The sequence below is a fragment of the Eschscholzia californica genome, unplaced genomic scaffold (genome assembly GCF_041429995.1).
Source record: "Eschscholzia californica isolate CP2 unplaced genomic scaffold, dmEscCali1.0.p SCAF_2, whole genome shotgun sequence".
NCBI lineage: Eukaryota > Viridiplantae > Streptophyta > Magnoliopsida > Ranunculales > Papaveraceae > Eschscholzia > Eschscholzia californica.
In genome coordinates, this window is record NW_028238309.1 from 46,192,701 (window position 1) to 46,210,008 (window position 17,308).

The following is a 17,308-nucleotide window of genomic DNA, read 5'->3' on the forward strand; positions in this document are numbered from 1 at the left end:
TGACCACTTTATCAAATTTAGAGTGCGTCCAATATAGTAGTTGAGACTCTCAAAATTTGGAAGCACCTGAATTTTTTAATTTCAATGTCAGACTCGGCCTAAGCCACGGTTGAAGTTGTTGTAGGTGGCTAATTTGGCAATTTAGACCATGTTTGGCACGCGGGAATGGCGTGGGAATTGAATGTGATTCCCGGGAATCACATTCCAGATCATTGTTTGGCTTGCGGGAATGGTGTGGGTCCGGGAATGTGATTCCCTCAAAAAGGGGTAATAGAAAACCCGGGGGGAGGTGGGTTTGTGATCCCCATTCCCCCGGGATCACATATATTAATATTTATTGACAAATATGTCCTTAACAAAATATTGAATTACCAATTTTATTTTATTTTTGTAGGATTTGGTATTAATAAGTATTATTTATGTTTATGAACAAAATTTAATTTTAAATAAATTTCTATTTAGGTTTACGAACAAAAATTTATTTGAGATAAATTTTTATTAAGATATTTACTTATTATCTTTAAATTCTAACCTTTTGATGTATCGTGTTACTATTTCATATCTACGAATTTAAAAAAATAATACTGATTTTAATATATTACAAAGTTGATGTATATATTTTATTTTAAAAGAAAAAAGTTGATGTGTATTTTATGTAGTTTAAGTAAGGGTAAGAGTGGACTTTTACAAATATTTACATTCTTATTCCTATATGAATCAAACACCTAATTAAAAATATGTCAGGAATCAAATTCTCATTCCTGGTCAAACCAAACATCAAACTACATTAATCTGATTCCCAGGGGGAACGTGATTTCATTCCGGCGCGCGTTAAAGTCGTAATTCTTAAGCAAACGATCGTGGCTGCGTGACCCATTTTTTAGCTTAAAAAGCAGAGACCGGGGAGTAATGGATGGATAGATTGGTCCAGCAATTTAGGAGACAAGATTGTTCAACCAATAGTAGTAGTAGTCTACTACCACTCTCTTTCTCTCTCTATTTTCTCTCTTTCCCTTCCCGGGAATCACATTCCAAATCATTGTTTGGCTTGCGGGAATGGTGTGGGTCCGGGAATGTGATTCCCTCAAAAAGGGGTAATAGCAAACCCGAGGGGAGGTGGGTTTGTGATTCCCATTCCCCCGGAATCACATATATTAATATTTATTGACAAATATGTCCTTAACAAAATATTGAATTACCAATTTTATTTTTTTGTAGGATTTGGTATTAATAAGTATTATTTATGTTTATGAACAAAATTTAATTTTAAATAAATTTCTATTTAGGTTTACGAACAAAATTTTACTTTAGATAAATTTTTATTAAGATATTTATTTATTATCTTTAAATTCTAACCCTTTGATGTATAGTGTTATTATTTCATATCTACGAATTTGAAAAAATAATACTGATTTTAATATATTACAAAGTTGATGTGTATATTTTATGTTAAAAAAAAAAGTTGATGTGCATTTTATGTAGTTTAAGTAAGGGTAAAGTGAACTTTTTACAAATATTTACATTGTTATTCCTATACGAATCAAACACCTAATTAAGAATATGTCAAGAATCAAATTCTCATTCCTGGTCAAATCAAACATTAAACTACAGTAATCTGATTCTCAGGATTCACGTTACGGGAACGTGATTTCATTCCCGAAAGTCTTAATTCTTAAGAAAACGATCGTGGCGGCGTGGCCCATTTTTGAGCTTAAAAAGGAGAGACTAGGGAGTAGCGGATGGATAGATTGGTCCAGCAATTTAGGAGACAAGATTGTTCAACCAATAGTAGTAGTAGTCTACTACCACACTCTCTTTCTTTCTCTATTTTCTCTCTCTCTATTTTCTCTCTCTTCCCCTCCCCCTCCCCCTCCCCCTCCATCCCCCTCCCTCTTGTTGACATCAACAAAATCTGAAAGATTCGCTGACCTAAACCTCTCTCTCTCTCTTATCCATTCTTCCCCTCTTTTCTCTAATCCAAAATTCAATCAGAAACTGTCGCTTTTATCTCTTAATTCTCAGTCACGTTGAGCAATCTCATTCACATAAAAACTCATGGGCTGGCAAAATTCAGTCAACCAGATTCAAGGTATATATATATAAAAAAACTAACATCTCTCCTTCAAATAAAAATCGTTACTTTCTTGTTTCAGATTCATCTACAAAACAAGTTTGTTTTCCCCCCATACCCATCTTGTTTTTCTTCAAGATATTGTGATGTCATCTCATGATATTCAGTTATACTTGAATTGAGTGTCTGGGTAGAGTTTTTTCTTTTTTAATTTTAAGAAAACAAACCCTAGAATTGATATTGAGTTTGGGTTTTTTTATATTACAGGTGATTTGAATGAGTAATGGTTGATAGGGTTTTATCTAGTTATGTGAAAATGATTTCACCTTGTTGGAGATCTTTTGTTGAGGGTGATAATGATGATCTTAGTAAAAATGGAGATGAAAATGGAAGGGTTGATGGATTATTGTGGTATAAAGATTTAGGTCAACATTTAAATGGGGAATTCTCTATGGCTGTAATTCAAGCTAATAGCTCTTTGGAAGATCAAAGCCAACTTGAATCTGGGTCGTTGAGTTTGATTGATTCTGGTGGTCCTCGTGGGACATTCGTCGGGATCTATGATGGTCATGCTGGTCCTGATACTTCCCGATATATAAACGAAAACCTGTTCAAGAATTTGAAGCGTATGTTCTTCCCCTTTCACCCATTTCCTATTAAACATGTTTCTGTCAGTTTTGAATCTTTTAATTTATCTACTGTTAGATTAAAATGCTTGGTTTTGATATTCAAGTTAACTGATTCGGGTTCTCTGATGCATTTCGGGCTATAGCAATGTGGTTTTAGTTACGCAATTTACTACGTGTTTCGATTATGATCAAAGATTATGTTATATAAATAGTATTTGATTAGCTAAACTAATGGTAATCGTAAATGTGTTTTTCATGAACGGTGTGTTTGGATGAAGGTCTCCGAAGTCCTTGGTCTGTTTGGCAACCAGAAATCCTAGTATTCATGAATGCTTCATCCAAACACACCAAAATTGTATTTATTTAGTCAACAACATAAATCACTCTAGAGAATAAACTTTGAAGATAAGGGTGACTCTCATAATCTGTTTTACAAAAACTGTTGTTAAAATGTGTATTCTCACTCCCATGCCGTTTTTGTTTTGGCCTTCTGGACTTCGAAATCAAGTCGGCTTCTGCTTTAAGCCTCAAACTCCCACTTGGATTACTCCAATCTTAAAACGTTTGTCAAAATGGTTATTATTCAGTTCGACGATTTTAGACCAACATTATGCACTTCTGAAGCAAACTCACCTCCTTCCTTATCCAACAGGCGAATAGCCGAGATATGGCTTCTCTTTGTTTATCTCTATATTTCTTCTGTATAAAACGACTTTATCTTCAAAAAGATTTGCTGTTATCGTAGGGTTGAATCCCTTGTTGAAGTTTTTCGTTATAGTTACTGATTGGACAACTTTTTGTGCTGCAGAATTTACATCGGAGCAACAAGACATATCACCTAATGTTATTCAGAAAGCATTCTTAGCAACCGAAGAAGGATTCCTTTCTCTTGTAAGAAAGCAATGCTCAATTAAGCCACAAATGTTATCAGTAGGGTCATGTTGTTTGGTGGGAATCATTTCTAGCGGAACATTATATGTAGCAAATGCTGGAGATTCTCGGGTAGTTTTAGGTAGATTGGAGAAAGCCACTAGAGAAGTTGTAGCTTCTCAGTTATCATCAGAGCATAATGCAAGTATCGAGTCTGTGAGAGATGAGATCCGCTCATTGCATCCCGATGACTCACAGATTGTAGTTTTGAAACACAAAGTTTGGCGTGTTAAGGGTATTATACAGGTATTTTTCGAGAATCCTGTTTCATTTTGGTTGTATAATCAATCGTCTCTCTAACATAAACTCACTTCAGCCCCAAAAGTAGATGGGCTTGGGTCGCAGGCTTAGGATCCGGGCAGGTGTTTTAGAGACGCTGGTTAGTGGTCAGAGCATCTCGTTGAGAGCACTACTGAATTTCTTACTCTTGCAGGTTACGAGATCTATAGGCGATGCCTATCTGAAGAAGGCAGAGTTCAACAGAGAACCTCTACAGATGAAGTTTAGATTGCCACCCTTTAAGACACCGATTCTCAAACCCGACCCATCAATACTCGTGCACAAACTCAAACCTCAAGATTTGTTCCTAATATTTGCCTCGGATGGTCTATGGGAACACCTTAGCAATCAAGAAGCCGTCAGCATTGTCAGTAATCATCCTCGCAAGGTAAGTTCACTTTTTTGTTATCAAGTTCCATTTTACAAAAGAATGTCATACTAGTCCAGTGGGATACTATTATGTGAGCTATGGAGTTCAAATTTTACAAATCAATCAGACAGTTCATTTTTGCTCATCTTGGCCCAAAAACCTTTGGATCAATACCTGAGCCCAAGTCGGCCCATAGGGTTCAGGGTCCATGTACTTTTTTTTTTCTTTTACAAAACAATGCTAGTGACTACTAATAGAATGAGATGTTTTTGTGTAATGAATATGGCAGGGAATAGCGAGGAGACTTGTTAAAGCTGCACTTAAACAAGCGGCGAAGAAAAGAGAGATGAGATATGGGGATTTGAAGAAGATTGAACAGGGAGTGAGAAGACATTTCCATGATGATATTACTGTGGTAGTTGTCTTTCTAGAACAACCCCATGTAAGTAGTAAGAGCTTGTCCAATGGTCCCATGGTGTCAATAAGAGGAGGGGGTGATCGGACACATCTCAATACACACCTCAAATCGTAGAAGATACCTTAACAAGCAAGACGAGCTCCTCCTCTCAGATCTCTTTCTCCCTATAGTTCTCCATTTATATCAGAGTTGAAATGGAATTTTTCTTTTCATATATTAGACCTTGCTGCCAGTGAATGTTTCTACAGAAATGTTAAATGGCCCATGGGCCAATGTTAGGCCGAGATCTGATGTGGTTAGCCTTGATTGGTTGGGCATGTTAAAAGGAGAGGATGTCTGAACAATTTGGGCTGACCGCATCAGCTCTCCGCCTAAAGGTTGACCCAGATTTTCGGGCGAAGTATCAACTCATATAATATCCAGTTTGTGAAGTGCCTCTAATTCATATCTCAGTTACCATTTTTGTAAGAAGGTTTTGCATTATATGAAAATTTGTGAGAGGAAACTGTTACATGATGAATGGAGGTTGTCCTTTAGAAGTAATAAACATTTTCGAAAAGCCTCCACATACTAAGTGAGAATGTTTGCGAGGGGACTCACGGCGGTATGGTTACATTGAACTCCATCTGCGTCATGGAGAAAGTTGATAGGCCCACGTTTCACCTTGGACAAATTGGAAATTCCTAAGGGTGTGTTTGATATCTCCTATTTCCATGGAAATAAAAGAATGTTCATGGAATTAGGTATTTCCACCGTTTGATACGAAGTATAATTCCATAGCTTTAATTCCTTAGGGAATCTATTTCCATGAAATAGCCCACTTTTAATTCCTTGCTCCACCTTAGGAATTAGTTTCCGTGGAAAGTCAAAAATCAAAATAAAAATATTTTAGTATATTCGAATACTTGAAACCTAATATTTATCTCCATATATGTTCTAAATGACATTTTACCCATAAAATTTAGCAAAATAAACTTTTATTTATACATTGAGCAAATGACATTTTTGCCCTTCTTACTAAATGACATATTTACAAAGTTGTTAATGACAATTTCACTTTATATAACTAAAATTACATTTTTACCCTTTTATAAATCAAAGTGACATAAGGGTAAAAATGTAATTTAGACAACATAAGGACGAAAATGTAATTTTGGTAACGTAAAAGGAAAAAAAAAATCATTTCGACTACATAAAGAGTAAATAAAAACTCTTCATTGAATATTATATTCGGAGAAGTTAGTTGTCGACCAAATAACATAGTTCGTAATTCCACGGAATAATAAATGACTGTCAAACGAAAGAACTCTTATTTCCATGGAATAAATTCCGTGGAAGACTTTCCATGGAACTCTTTTATTTCCATAGAATTATTTCCCTGATATCAAACACAACCTAAGGGAAACGTAATATACCCTTCCGTTTTTACCCGATACACTCGTGGTTATTCACTCTCACACCGAAATCAATTTTTACCCTACCATAATCACTTTTTTTTATACACACATGTTGATCAAATGTTTTTACTAGTTTCCGTCGGTAAGGTGAAACTGACTCTATCCTTAAACTAACAGAATGATGAAATCGATGTAAAACATAAAGCATCGGTACAATCATATCGACAAATAGCAGAGAGGAATACTCGGGGAGAACTTCGATAAGTTTTCATTGTTAAGATGAAACCCTTGTACTCAAACTGTTGGAAAAATGAAACCGATGTGTAGCATAAGGTATCGGTATAGTCTTACCGACAGATAACAACAATATTTGAAGAAAATTTTGATAAGTTTTATGTGGATAAGATAAAACCGATATGTTCCATTACATATCAGTAGCTTCATGTCGACATATAATGCAATCTGTCGTACTGGTACCTCCGATAAATTATCTTTATGAAGTTGTTTGCTTTTCAAGAATAACACCACTTTCACTGAAAGAAACTGAAGGCGAAAAAGATTAAAGGGTTGTTTCTATAGCCTTTTAGTGGGAATTTTTTTATTCTTTATACTTTTATTTGAATTAAAATAAGAATGTTAAATTTATCCCTATTCCATGATTTTTTTTATTAAAACACCAATAAAAAGTTCCAATACCAATAGTTTGAACATGATCTTAAAGAAAGATAACAGTTTGATTTTGGGATGTTTCCATCGATTAAAAAAAAAAATCAAAGTGGCAGTGTAGTGAGTATGGTTAACGGAAGAATTAATTGGAGGAATTCTTAGGTTTTGGGAGTGATGGAAGACTCTAGGGCCATGTTTGGCGCGCGGGAATGTCGTGGGAATGGAATGTGATTCCCGGGAATCACATTCCAGATCATTGTTGGCTTGCGGGAATGGTGTGGATCCGGGAATGTGATTCCCTCAAAAAGGGGTAATAGCAAACCCAGTGGGGGAGGTGGGTTTGCGATTCACATTCCCCCGGAATCACATATATTAATATTTATTGACAAATATATCTTTAACAAAATATTGAATTACCAATTTTATTTTTTTTTGTAGGATTTTGTATTAATAAGTACTATTTATGTTTATGAACAAAATTTAATTTTAGATAAATTTCTATTTAGGTTTACGAACAAAATTTTATTTTAGATAAATTTTTATCAAGATATTTATTTATTATCTTTAAATTTTAACCCTTTGATGTATCGTGTTATTATTTCATATCTACGAATTTGAAAAAATAATACTGATTTTAATATATTACAAAGTTGATGTGTATATTTTATGCTAAAAAAAAAATATTTGATGTGTATTTTATGTAGTTTAAGTAAGGGTAAAAGTGAACTTTTACAAATATTTACATTCTTATTCCCAGGAATCCATTCCCGTGCGCCAAACATGGCCTTGGTGTTTTTAATCAGTTTGACCGATATTGACTTATTGCCAGTGAAAATTGACACGGTCAAGGCAACTTGACCAAGTCAAACCGAAAGTGAGTGTAAATCAGTCAATCAAGTTTTATGCTGCTACATAAAACTTTACTTTTACTCGATAAATCTATTAGACAAAAATAACTAAGAATATCTTAAATAGAAAGAAAGTAATAACGTAAACAAAAAATTAAGCAGTTTGAGAGGAAAACTACTCTCATTTTTTTAACACGGGAGATTATTTTGATAAAAACAATAGTTCGTTTTAAAAAAGTTTTTTTCTATTATTTTTGTAGATGATATACTTTTTGGCGCAAAGTGCAAAACAATTTGTTTTATGTTATTGCTTAACAATCGACCTCAGAAAAGATTGTAAACTTTTAAAGCTATTTGACCAAAAGAATTAGCTTTGTTGAGTATCTTTTTATTTTCGAAACTTCTAGCTATAACCCCCTAAAACCTTCCCTTTTTCTTCCAACACATTATTGTAGGGTATTGTATTTGTTATCATGTTTATGATACTACCTAATGTTGTAAGCAGAATCTCAATCATCATATGATTAACATTAGGTTTCCAGGATCTATACATGAACATATCAATGAACTAGAATCGGGAAGATGATTACCTTAATCGCTTTCTCACGAACTAAATCTCGGGCAGTATTCGAAAGATAAGAGCTCCAATCGTAGCTCCTCTACTTGAGACACCGAGTGTATGACTTGAACTCCCTCCTTCGTGTCAGCTAGGACCTTCTTGAAGGTTGAGATGAAGAACATCTCTCTCTCTCTCTGAGAAATACACACTGAATTGCTTTACAGTTGGTTTTTCTTTCATTTTTTTCTTTTAGGTTGTCTAATTTGATCCTTATATAGAAACCCTAGAATAGGTGTTTGACCAAAACTAGGATTCATAAAGACTCAATTAGAAGGTATTTCACAAAATACCCTTTTAGGGTTCCTTTAGTGTGCCCAACCAAAATAGCCCCTTTATGGGCTTCCTTGGTAGGGCCACTTAGGTATTAACTGGCCATAAGATGGCCGGCCCGTTGCTTAGGTCGGCCATCACATGGCCGACCCTCTTAAAGCCTTCCCGGGCGTCCCTTTCGAACCCGGATGTATGTGTATGTGTATGTGTATGTGTTTGGACTCCTCCGAACTAATTGGACTTACTAATAATGGATCCAATCCACCTATTTTTCAATCTCCCAATAGTCAATTCTCTCCGTTCAAACCATCACTCTTATGTGTAACCCTTGTAGGATCCGGTCTATGTTAGTTGCGAATTACCGAAGTTATCCGACGATCGTAAGTGGCTTCTAGCTAAGCATTACGACCTCTAATTCGACCGGACTAGATGATCTTCCGAGTAAGGTCATCAAGATCCTATTCGCCAAATCGTACGCATTGACATCTTGGTCGAATGACATTCCTTCGGAAGGATACCATTCCTTCAGACCGAGGGAATATATCCTTCAATTATGTCACTGGATTTTTTTGAGATGGATGACGCTTTGAGAATACAAGAAAAAATTTTGATTACAATCGTTTAAAAAGATTTTGAGTTTTCTCAAAAATTTTGTGGTAACAAAACTTTTTCTTCCAATCTCTTCCTATCTCTAACTTCCAATTCTGACCATCACCATTTCTTTCATCTCTTTCTTCAACTGAAACCTTTTTCTTCAAATATTTCTCTAATCTCTAACCACCAACTCCAAACCACCACCATCGCCAATTCTTTCAGAAGGGATTCATTCAGATAGAAGGGGGAAGAAAAATGGTGGGTGGTGTTTTGAGGAAACAAAAGATTACAAAACGTTTTTGTTTCCATCCAAAATTTGTAATTCGGTTTTTTTTGTTCTCCAAAACATGGACCGAAAGAAACTCTCTCCAGTGTAAGACTCAATTTGAGTTTTAAATGATGTGACAACGTTTGATTCTAAAATATCTAAAGAAAAAATCTAATGTGTGAGATTTCATTTGAGATCAATAAGCTACTCAATATTATAAACAAAATTATTATGTGAGGTGTCGTATAAGAAAGAAAATTTCAACTGGTACATTAGATAGCACAAATTAAGTTTTCTTTTGTTTCCTATGGCCGGGTTCGGACGGGCTCGGGCACCATATAGCCGGACTCGGGCGGATCAGGCGCGAGTATGCCGGGTCCGTGTCTAACTGTCGGGCGGATCGGAGCGGACGAAAATGCACTATATTAGAGCCCGTAACCCGTCTGAGCCCGGTTGCCTGAGCGGGCTTCACCGGACTCGGGCCGGACGGGCTCGGGTTTTTTGCAAAAAAAATAATACTAAAAGAATAATCAACTTTATCAATATTCACATTATTTAACAAAGAAAAGAAAATTAAACGACAAAATTACAAAACAAACATATAAAAGGAAATTGTTATAGACTTTGAAGCTTTTGTTGTTGGATGATGGAGTCGGAAAGATAAGAGAGACATAGACCAAGTGAAATAAACCCGAGAGACAGAGAGATATGAATATGATTAATAGATAGATGAAGCAATGAAGTGGTAAGTGGAAGTGGTCAAAGATTTAGGGTTGGTGCATTGTTGTTTCTGTTGGAGACTTGGAGTTAGAGAGAGAGAGAGAGGCGGAGAGAGAGTATTAGGTTACTTTAGGGTTTCTGATTTGGGGGGAGGGATTTTATAAGAGATGAAGGGCCAAGTTCGGTAGATCCAACGGCTGAGAACTAATTTGAGAAGACACCCTATCTCAGCCGTTGGATCTCAAAGAATACACGCGGATCCTAAGCTGGGTTCGGGCACTCCATCGGGCTCGGGTATCGGACGGGTAGAACGGGCCGGGACTTAGATTTGAGGGCCTATCCGATTCCTAACCCTATAAACCCGAGCCATCGGGCCGGCCGGCTCGAGTAGCCTTCGGTCTACGGGTTTAAACGGTCCGGGCGGATCGGGCCGGATCCCAGGTTCCCAGACCTTTTTCCCAACACTACCCATGGGAGATGGTCTATAACTTTGAAGAGAGAATTGGTGTCCAAGTTAACCAGAATTGGACCCACAAGGACATGGTGGACATTATCGTCTACAACGGTATTTGTGCCACCTCACCGTCTTCTCTGCTAAAACCTCTTCTTCTTTCTTACCTCTGTCCTTTTTCGTCATTTTCCACTTATCTTCTTCTCCTTCCCCATCCGACGATCAATATTTCTCCACAAAACCCTTCATTGTCGCCTTTTTCCTTCCTGTTCCTTCTAGGTTTAGGGTTTCAACAATGCAATACAAGTCCAGAAACAGAATCGGAGACAATTTGCTCTTCAATGCTATTACATGAATCAAACACATCATTAGGTATTCTTCATTCCTTTTTCTCTGTACTTTCAGTAACTTCTCGAGTTTCTCTCTCCAACTTTATCTCTTTCTCTCTCTAAAAATTCTAAGTCAGTTGCATTATAGGAGTTGATAATTGAGATTGTATGAACTCTTCTTCTCCTGAGTAAGAGGAGCTGTTCTATTTGTTTCTTGCCATGTTTTTTGTTCTTAGGGTTTCTGTTTGAGTAGAAGTTGTTTAGTCAAGAACTCGTAATACTTATAGCTTCTTCCTCTTTTTTTAATTGGCAGATATTCTCTTTCGAAAATAGGGCATTATGTTAAGTGAGGAGGGTGAACTAATTTCGAATAGTTCAGTTTCTAAGAGCATCTCCAACGTGGGGGGGGCTGGGCTCCCAAATTCAAATTTGGGAGCCCCAGCCCCCAGCCCACGTTCTCCAACCCGGGAGCCCCGGGGCTGGGCTCCCGGGGGGGCTGGGAGCCCAAGCTCCCTGGCTCCCAAATGGGAGCCCGGGCTGGGGGCTCCCAGCCCCTGATTTTGTACCGTTGGGAGCTCCCAACGGCTAGTTGGGAGCTCCCAACGGTAGTATGGGGTGGATCCCCTATTTAAAGGGGATCCACCCCATACTTCTATTTCATATCATTCTCTCTCTCAATTTCTATTATCATTCTCTCTCTCAATTTCTCTCTCAATTTCTTTGTCATCCATCCTCTCCATCTCACTCTTTCTATCAATTTTTTTTTTCAATGGATCCAAATGCCAATTTGCATAATTTCGGTTATATGGAAATGTTAAACTCCGATTTCAATGTTACCGATGAAGTTAATTTATCGTATGATGGGGTCGAAGAAAGGGTCGAAGAAAGTTTTGATTGTAATGAAACGCCAATGTCGTCGGTTTCTAATAAACGTTATACTAATGATGATGATATTTTGCTCGTTAATGCTTATTTACATATTTGTTAACTCAAAATTATCATCCATTGAAGGGAGAGAGAAGATGGAAAGAATGTAGAAGGAAAATGTAGAGAATAGAGAAACAAGATGTAGAAAACTTAATGGATAAGTGATTGTATTTATAGGTGAACAAAAAGTAAAAAAAATTCGAAATTCAAATTCCCCCCAAAATTTTAAAATTTGAAATTCAAATTCCCCCCAAAATTTTAAAATTTGAAATTCAAATTCCCCCCAAAATTTTAAAATTTGAAATTCAAATCCCCCCCAATTTTTTAAAAAATTTGAAATTTAATATATTAGAGCCAAAATTTAAAACACAACCCTCACACACATACACCACACATGTGCATATTTTGGATTTGGGAGCCCCTCTTGGGAGCCCAACGTTGGAGTTGCTCTAAGCCCCGGGGCTCCCAAAATTCAGGGGCTCCCAAAATTGGGAGCCCGAGCCCCACATTGGAGTTGCTCTAATTACGATTACGATTCTGATGATACTGAATCTGGAGAAGATTCAGATGATTTTGAGTTGTTAAATTTGGGGGAAATTGGGGAAGAGTTATGTCAAGTTGGAAATCAGTACTGTAGTATTCCTTTTGAGCTTTATGATCTTCATGATTTAACTGAAATTCTCTCAGTAGATTCATGGAACAATTGTCTAACTGAAGATGAACGATTTAGCCTTTCGGAGTACCTTCCCGACATGGACCAAAGTACATTCATGGAAACTCTTAAGGAATTACTTTCTGGTGCTAATTTCCATTTTGGAAGCCCTTTAATCAAGTTTTCCGACATGTTGAATGGTGGATTATGTGAACCAAGAGTTGCACTTTATCGACAAAGTCTAAATTTCTTTCAGAACAAACGACATTACCACTTGCTTCGAGAGTATCACAACTCTATGGTGGATAAGTTTAACCAGATGAGAGATGCTATGAAGAACAGAAAAGGGTATGGCGTTGTCGAAAGAGATCATACTCAAAACTTAATGATAAGTCGAAAAAGATTGATGTATGAAAAGATGGATGAGTCAGGGTCAGAGACTGAATCTTCGGGAAGAGAGACATTCGATAATGGTAGGAGTAAACGAACCAAGAGCCTTAAGCTAGGATCAATGACGGATGACAGAGTTGTTTCTAGGTATGAAAAAAAGAACGCAAAAGGGGTGTTGAAGTTGACTAAATCAAAAGTCCATTCAGATAATCACGGTCCGAGTACAACTCGACCTTATGCTTCAAAGTGTACTATGCCTCAGCAGGAACCTGAAACTATATATGATTCCCGAATTAATAACAGAATCGCTCTGCAGAGAGACCAAAAAGATGCATATGAGTGTAAAAGGGCTACAGATGGCTTGTTTAAGCCGCAAAAAAAACATCAAGTCTTGAAAAGTGAAGATTGCTTCAACTATGATAGGAAGTTGACAAGGAGCCAGATTGATGAGAAGGATTCACATTATCTTGACAAATCTCATCTGCATGCAGATGGAGATTGGATAAACACTGGAAGCAGTAGAGCTCAGCATTTGCTATCGGAAGGAAACCCATTGAACTGCTCGGCAGGAAGCCAACCCTTCTCGCACAGAAAAAGACACGTAGAAGACTTCTTGATGGGTCATCGAAGAAAACTTGATGGTTCAGATATTAAAATCAAGAAAAGAAATGTAAATATTGAAAGCATTAACCACATTGGTCATAACCCAAACTTTACGTCTTATAGAAATTTTCCACCACAGACGAATGATCAGTTACTCCCTTTGGATTATACAGCCAAGACTTCACAAAAGAAGATGAAAAGGGAGTTGGTTCAAAATGGAGGGCGGAACATGGAAGGAGACAGTAACCAATTGAGAAGGAAGTTGGCTTTTTCTTGCGGTGCCTTGGATGGTTCTTCTACTTCTTTCAAGTTTGTGCTAAATCCAGTGAAGGATAATATGTTTGTAGAGAAAGATAAGAACCCGCAATCACATTACTTGCATAAAAGTGCTACTACAGATTTGGTTGACATTGGCCAGATGCAACTTGAATGTCATGAAAAGTTAGAGATTCCTGCAAAGATAATGAACAAAGGAAGATTTGATTGTGACTATCATCTGCCCAAGTCAAATTACTTGCAAGATTACAGTGATAATGAAGAAGATGAGTCACATCTTATTCCTAGGTTGCGGAATAGGGGTAGCGAAAGATCAAGCATGTCTCTGTCAGGGTGCAACTCCCTAACAAAGAAGTCGAAAGAGAAGGCAGATGTAAGTCTAACACATGCGAATGCACTAGATGGATCTAATCCGATTCATCCTGGCGAACCCTTGATGCTGAAGAGACCGGTTAAGTGGAATATGGAGTCTGAAAGTGGTGATTCATTGGTTAAGTCAGTAACTCCAGATGTAATTATTGCAGATACAGGATTGTTAGATCTTGAGCCTGACGTAGAACCTGCACAACCCTTCGCATTGATAACACCAACAGTTCATATTGGCTTTTCATTCTCGATCATACATCTTCTTTCAGCTGTTCGTATGGCATTGATCACTCCATTTGTTGAAGATTTCTCAGTGGCTGATAAAGTTACAGAGAGGAGTGATGAGGTTCAGAAACCGAAGGAAGAGCAAATGGGGAATCATGAAAGTCTCAAGAATGTCTCATATCCTCATTCTGATGAGTACACAGATTCGTCTGTTGTAGCACAAGTTGGAGATAGAAAATTTCCCTCTCTAACTATTCAAGAGATTGTCAGCCGTGTGAGGTCAAATCCCGGAGATCCTTCGATTCTTGAAACATTGGAGCCACTTCAGGATTTGGTCAGGGGTGTGCTGAAGCTATTTTCCTCTAAAACCGCACCTCTAGGAGCAACAGATTGGAAGACACTCGTATTCTATGAAAAAACTAGTAAAAATTGGTCATGGATTGGCCCTGTTTCTTCAAGCTCATCAAATCCCGATAGTGTTGAAGAGGATATATCAGCTAAGGGTTGGGGTATTCCACACAGGATGCTTGTAAAGTTAGTTGATGCATTCGCTGATTGGCTGAAAAACGAGCAAGAGACTCTTCAGCTAATAAGGAGCCTTCCTGCTCCACCTCTGATGTTGATGCAACCTTCTCTTGATGTGAAGGAGAGATTTAAGGACCTTAGAGCTCAAAGGAGTCTCAGCACCATTAATCCAAGCTCTGAAGAAGTAAGGGCATATTTCCATAAGGAAGAACTTTTGAGGTATTTAGTTCCAGACAGGGCATTTTCCTACACAGCTGCTGATGGTATAAAATCCATGGTAGCTCCTCTGAGAAGGTTTGGTGGAAAACTGACATCAAAATGCCGTGATCATTTTATGCTTAAACCCGATCGACCACCACATGTTACAATTCTCTGTGTCGTGAGGGATGCAGCTTCGAGGTTGCCTGGTGGTATGGGCACTAGAGCAGATGTTTGTACACTGATTAGAGATTCACAATATGTAGTGGAAACAATCGATGATGCACAAGTCAACCAAGTTGTGAGTGGAGCCATGGATCGTTTACACTACGAACTTGATCCTTGCGTACAATTTGATACTGATAGGAAATTTTGGATTTACTTACATAGAGATAGAGAAGAAGAAGATTTTGAGGATAATGGTACTTCATCTACAAAGAAATGGAAGAGGCCAAGGAAAGTAGCCCCTGAACAATCTGATCAAGTACTAACTACTGATGCAACATATCATGGGAACGGGGATCGACTAGGTGGTTCAGTTACTGCATATGATCTTGGTTCCAATCTTGGTACTAATCCATCATCCACGTTCTGGAGAAAGTGTGGAGCTTTTATGTAATGGGTTGAGGTTTGAATTGGGGGAGAAGGTCAAGATATTCGTTAGCTTGCCATAGAGTAATATACATCAAAGAAATCCAACTTGTTTTGAGGTTCTTCATGGAAGGCAAATTGGCATGTCTGAAAATTCCAAGAATGAAGATTTTGAATACACTGCTTGATCGGTGGAACTTTTAAGTACAATTATATTACGGAGATCATTAAACAGAAGCAATAGCTGGTGCTCCGAAGGACATATCTAGGTAGCTTCCAATGTCTCATTAGCTCTAGATCATTTTTCTCCATGAGCAATATATACATCTGAATTTTCTGAATGTCTTTACGATTTTTCGTTTGTTAATATCAAGTATGTAGCATAATATATTTTCTTCTTTTATTTTATAGAATTCAATAATAGATATTCACTACATATGCACGTAAAACTAGAGAACAAGGCTTTTCTTCACTTACCATCGACAATTTTTTTTTCTTCTTCTGTTTGATTGATCTAATTTACATCACTCAACAGACTTTCTGACACTTGTCATGTTTTGCAGGTATAGTAGTTGAAATACTCGACTTCCCCGATCAAATTTCATTGTACAAACTGAGGTTCGCATTTTACATGTAAATTTTCTTACTGGAGTATGTAAATAGCAAGTATGAACTTACCCTATCATCATGAATATCATACTTTTTTGTCATTATGTTTTCGTGACGTTTATATTTGATTGGACAAACTAAAAGGAAGTGTCGCTGATGCACCCTTTGCTAACCATGGTTAATTTTGGAATGTCAAAACTTTCTGTTTCAGCCGGAAATGAAAACAGTTTGTTCTTGTCCTGTCTGATGTTTATATATTTTTGTTCTCAATGTTGATCAAACTAATTAGTTTTTTCCTCTAGATGGAACATTTAGGTGAAAACAAGGTAAATTCATAATATAAAACAATTTTGGCTCATTGTCTACCTTCATTTTGCGAATTCTCGAGCTCTTAAGAGAAGTTCTGGATATTAATCATCTGAACACCATTTTATTTCATACCATGAGGTTCCGTTAGTACATATAAAGGGTTCTAATGAATAGAGTTTTCAACCATCTAATGGAAGTTGTTTTGGTGCAAATATTTGCATTTTTGTTAAAAATCTGATATCTGATCATTCGGCTTCCAACTTAGAAGTTGTTTTCTGTCAGTTTTATAGACTCAAACTTCTTAATGGTAGTGTACAAAGACAGTGGACTTTATATACTTCCGAAAAAAGAAACCGTTGTTTTCATCTTTCATGTATAATTGTATTAGGGACTAGGAATCGCTAAGTGTATGGAAGACGTCGAGACGAAGTTGTTCTGCTCAACAACTCATCAAGCTTTAACCTGTTAAAGAGTGGAGATTCTATCTGGTACCGACCAATGTCTAACTGATGAAAGAGTTTAACAAGGTCAGTATTTTTTTTTCGGGAACAACTCATAAGGTTAATACTATTGTTATGTCTTTGATTTATAAATTCCACCAGAAGCCCTTCTTTGATCTTTTAATGGTGAATTTCTTATTGATGTTTCGGCTGCACAATCTGTTGGTCGGCAAAGACCTTGTCATAAAGTTTACAACAAGTTAGAGATTCTCTGTTCGGAACTTGTCCACCTCTTGGATGTTCATTCTACCCTTAATCTTCAGGCTCTTGTAAGGACT

General features: G+C 37.1%; 1 protein-coding gene and 1 pseudogene across 4 annotated transcripts; both read left to right on the forward strand.

Moving 5' to 3' along the window:
• Positions 1 to 1,707: 1,707 nt before the first annotated feature.
• LOC147558369 (Protein phosphatase 2C family protein) lies at positions 1,708 to 5,217 on the forward strand. 3 transcript variants are annotated; one of them, XM_086660027.1, is made up of 5 exons: positions 1,708 to 2,089; positions 2,339 to 2,697; positions 3,509 to 3,876; positions 4,064 to 4,297; positions 4,569 to 5,217. In XM_086660027.1, the coding sequence occupies exons 2-5, from the start codon at positions 2,355 to 2,357 to the stop codon at positions 4,809 to 4,811; spliced, it is 1,188 nt and encodes a 395-aa protein (XP_086516153.1). In that variant the 5' UTR covers positions 1,708 to 2,089; positions 2,339 to 2,354; the 3' UTR covers positions 4,812 to 5,217. The 3 variants fall into 3 exon arrangements, with proteins under 3 accessions (XP_086516153.1, XP_086516155.1, XP_086516154.1); XM_086660029.1 differs by having other exon boundaries at positions 2,077 to 2,261; XM_086660028.1 differs by having other exon boundaries at positions 2,077 to 2,170.
• Positions 5,218 to 10,761: 5,544 nt separating this feature from the next.
• LOC147558370 (uncharacterized) lies at positions 10,762 to 15,950 on the forward strand (annotated as a pseudogene). Its single transcript, XR_015234363.1, has 3 exons — positions 10,762 to 10,902; positions 11,173 to 11,240; positions 12,305 to 15,950. The product of XR_015234363.1 is annotated as an uncharacterized LOC147558370 (transcript).
• Positions 15,951 to 17,308: the final 1,358 nt, after the last annotated feature.

What these genes read in the sequence shown, in the direction of transcription:
- LOC147558369 (XM_086660027.1), top strand. Translation starts at nt 2,355, where the DNA reads ATGGTTGATAGGGTTTTATCTAGTTATGTGAAAATGATTTCACCTTGT. An exon ending in CCTGTTCAAGAATTTGAAGC is followed by an intron (nt 2,698 to 3,508) that starts GTATGTTCTTCC and finishes TTTGTGCTGCAG; the next exon opens with AATTTACATCGGAGCAACAA. An exon ending in TCAGTAATCATCCTCGCAAG is followed by an intron (nt 4,298 to 4,568) that starts GTAAGTTCACTT and finishes TGAATATGGCAG; the next exon opens with GGAATAGCGAGGAGACTTGT.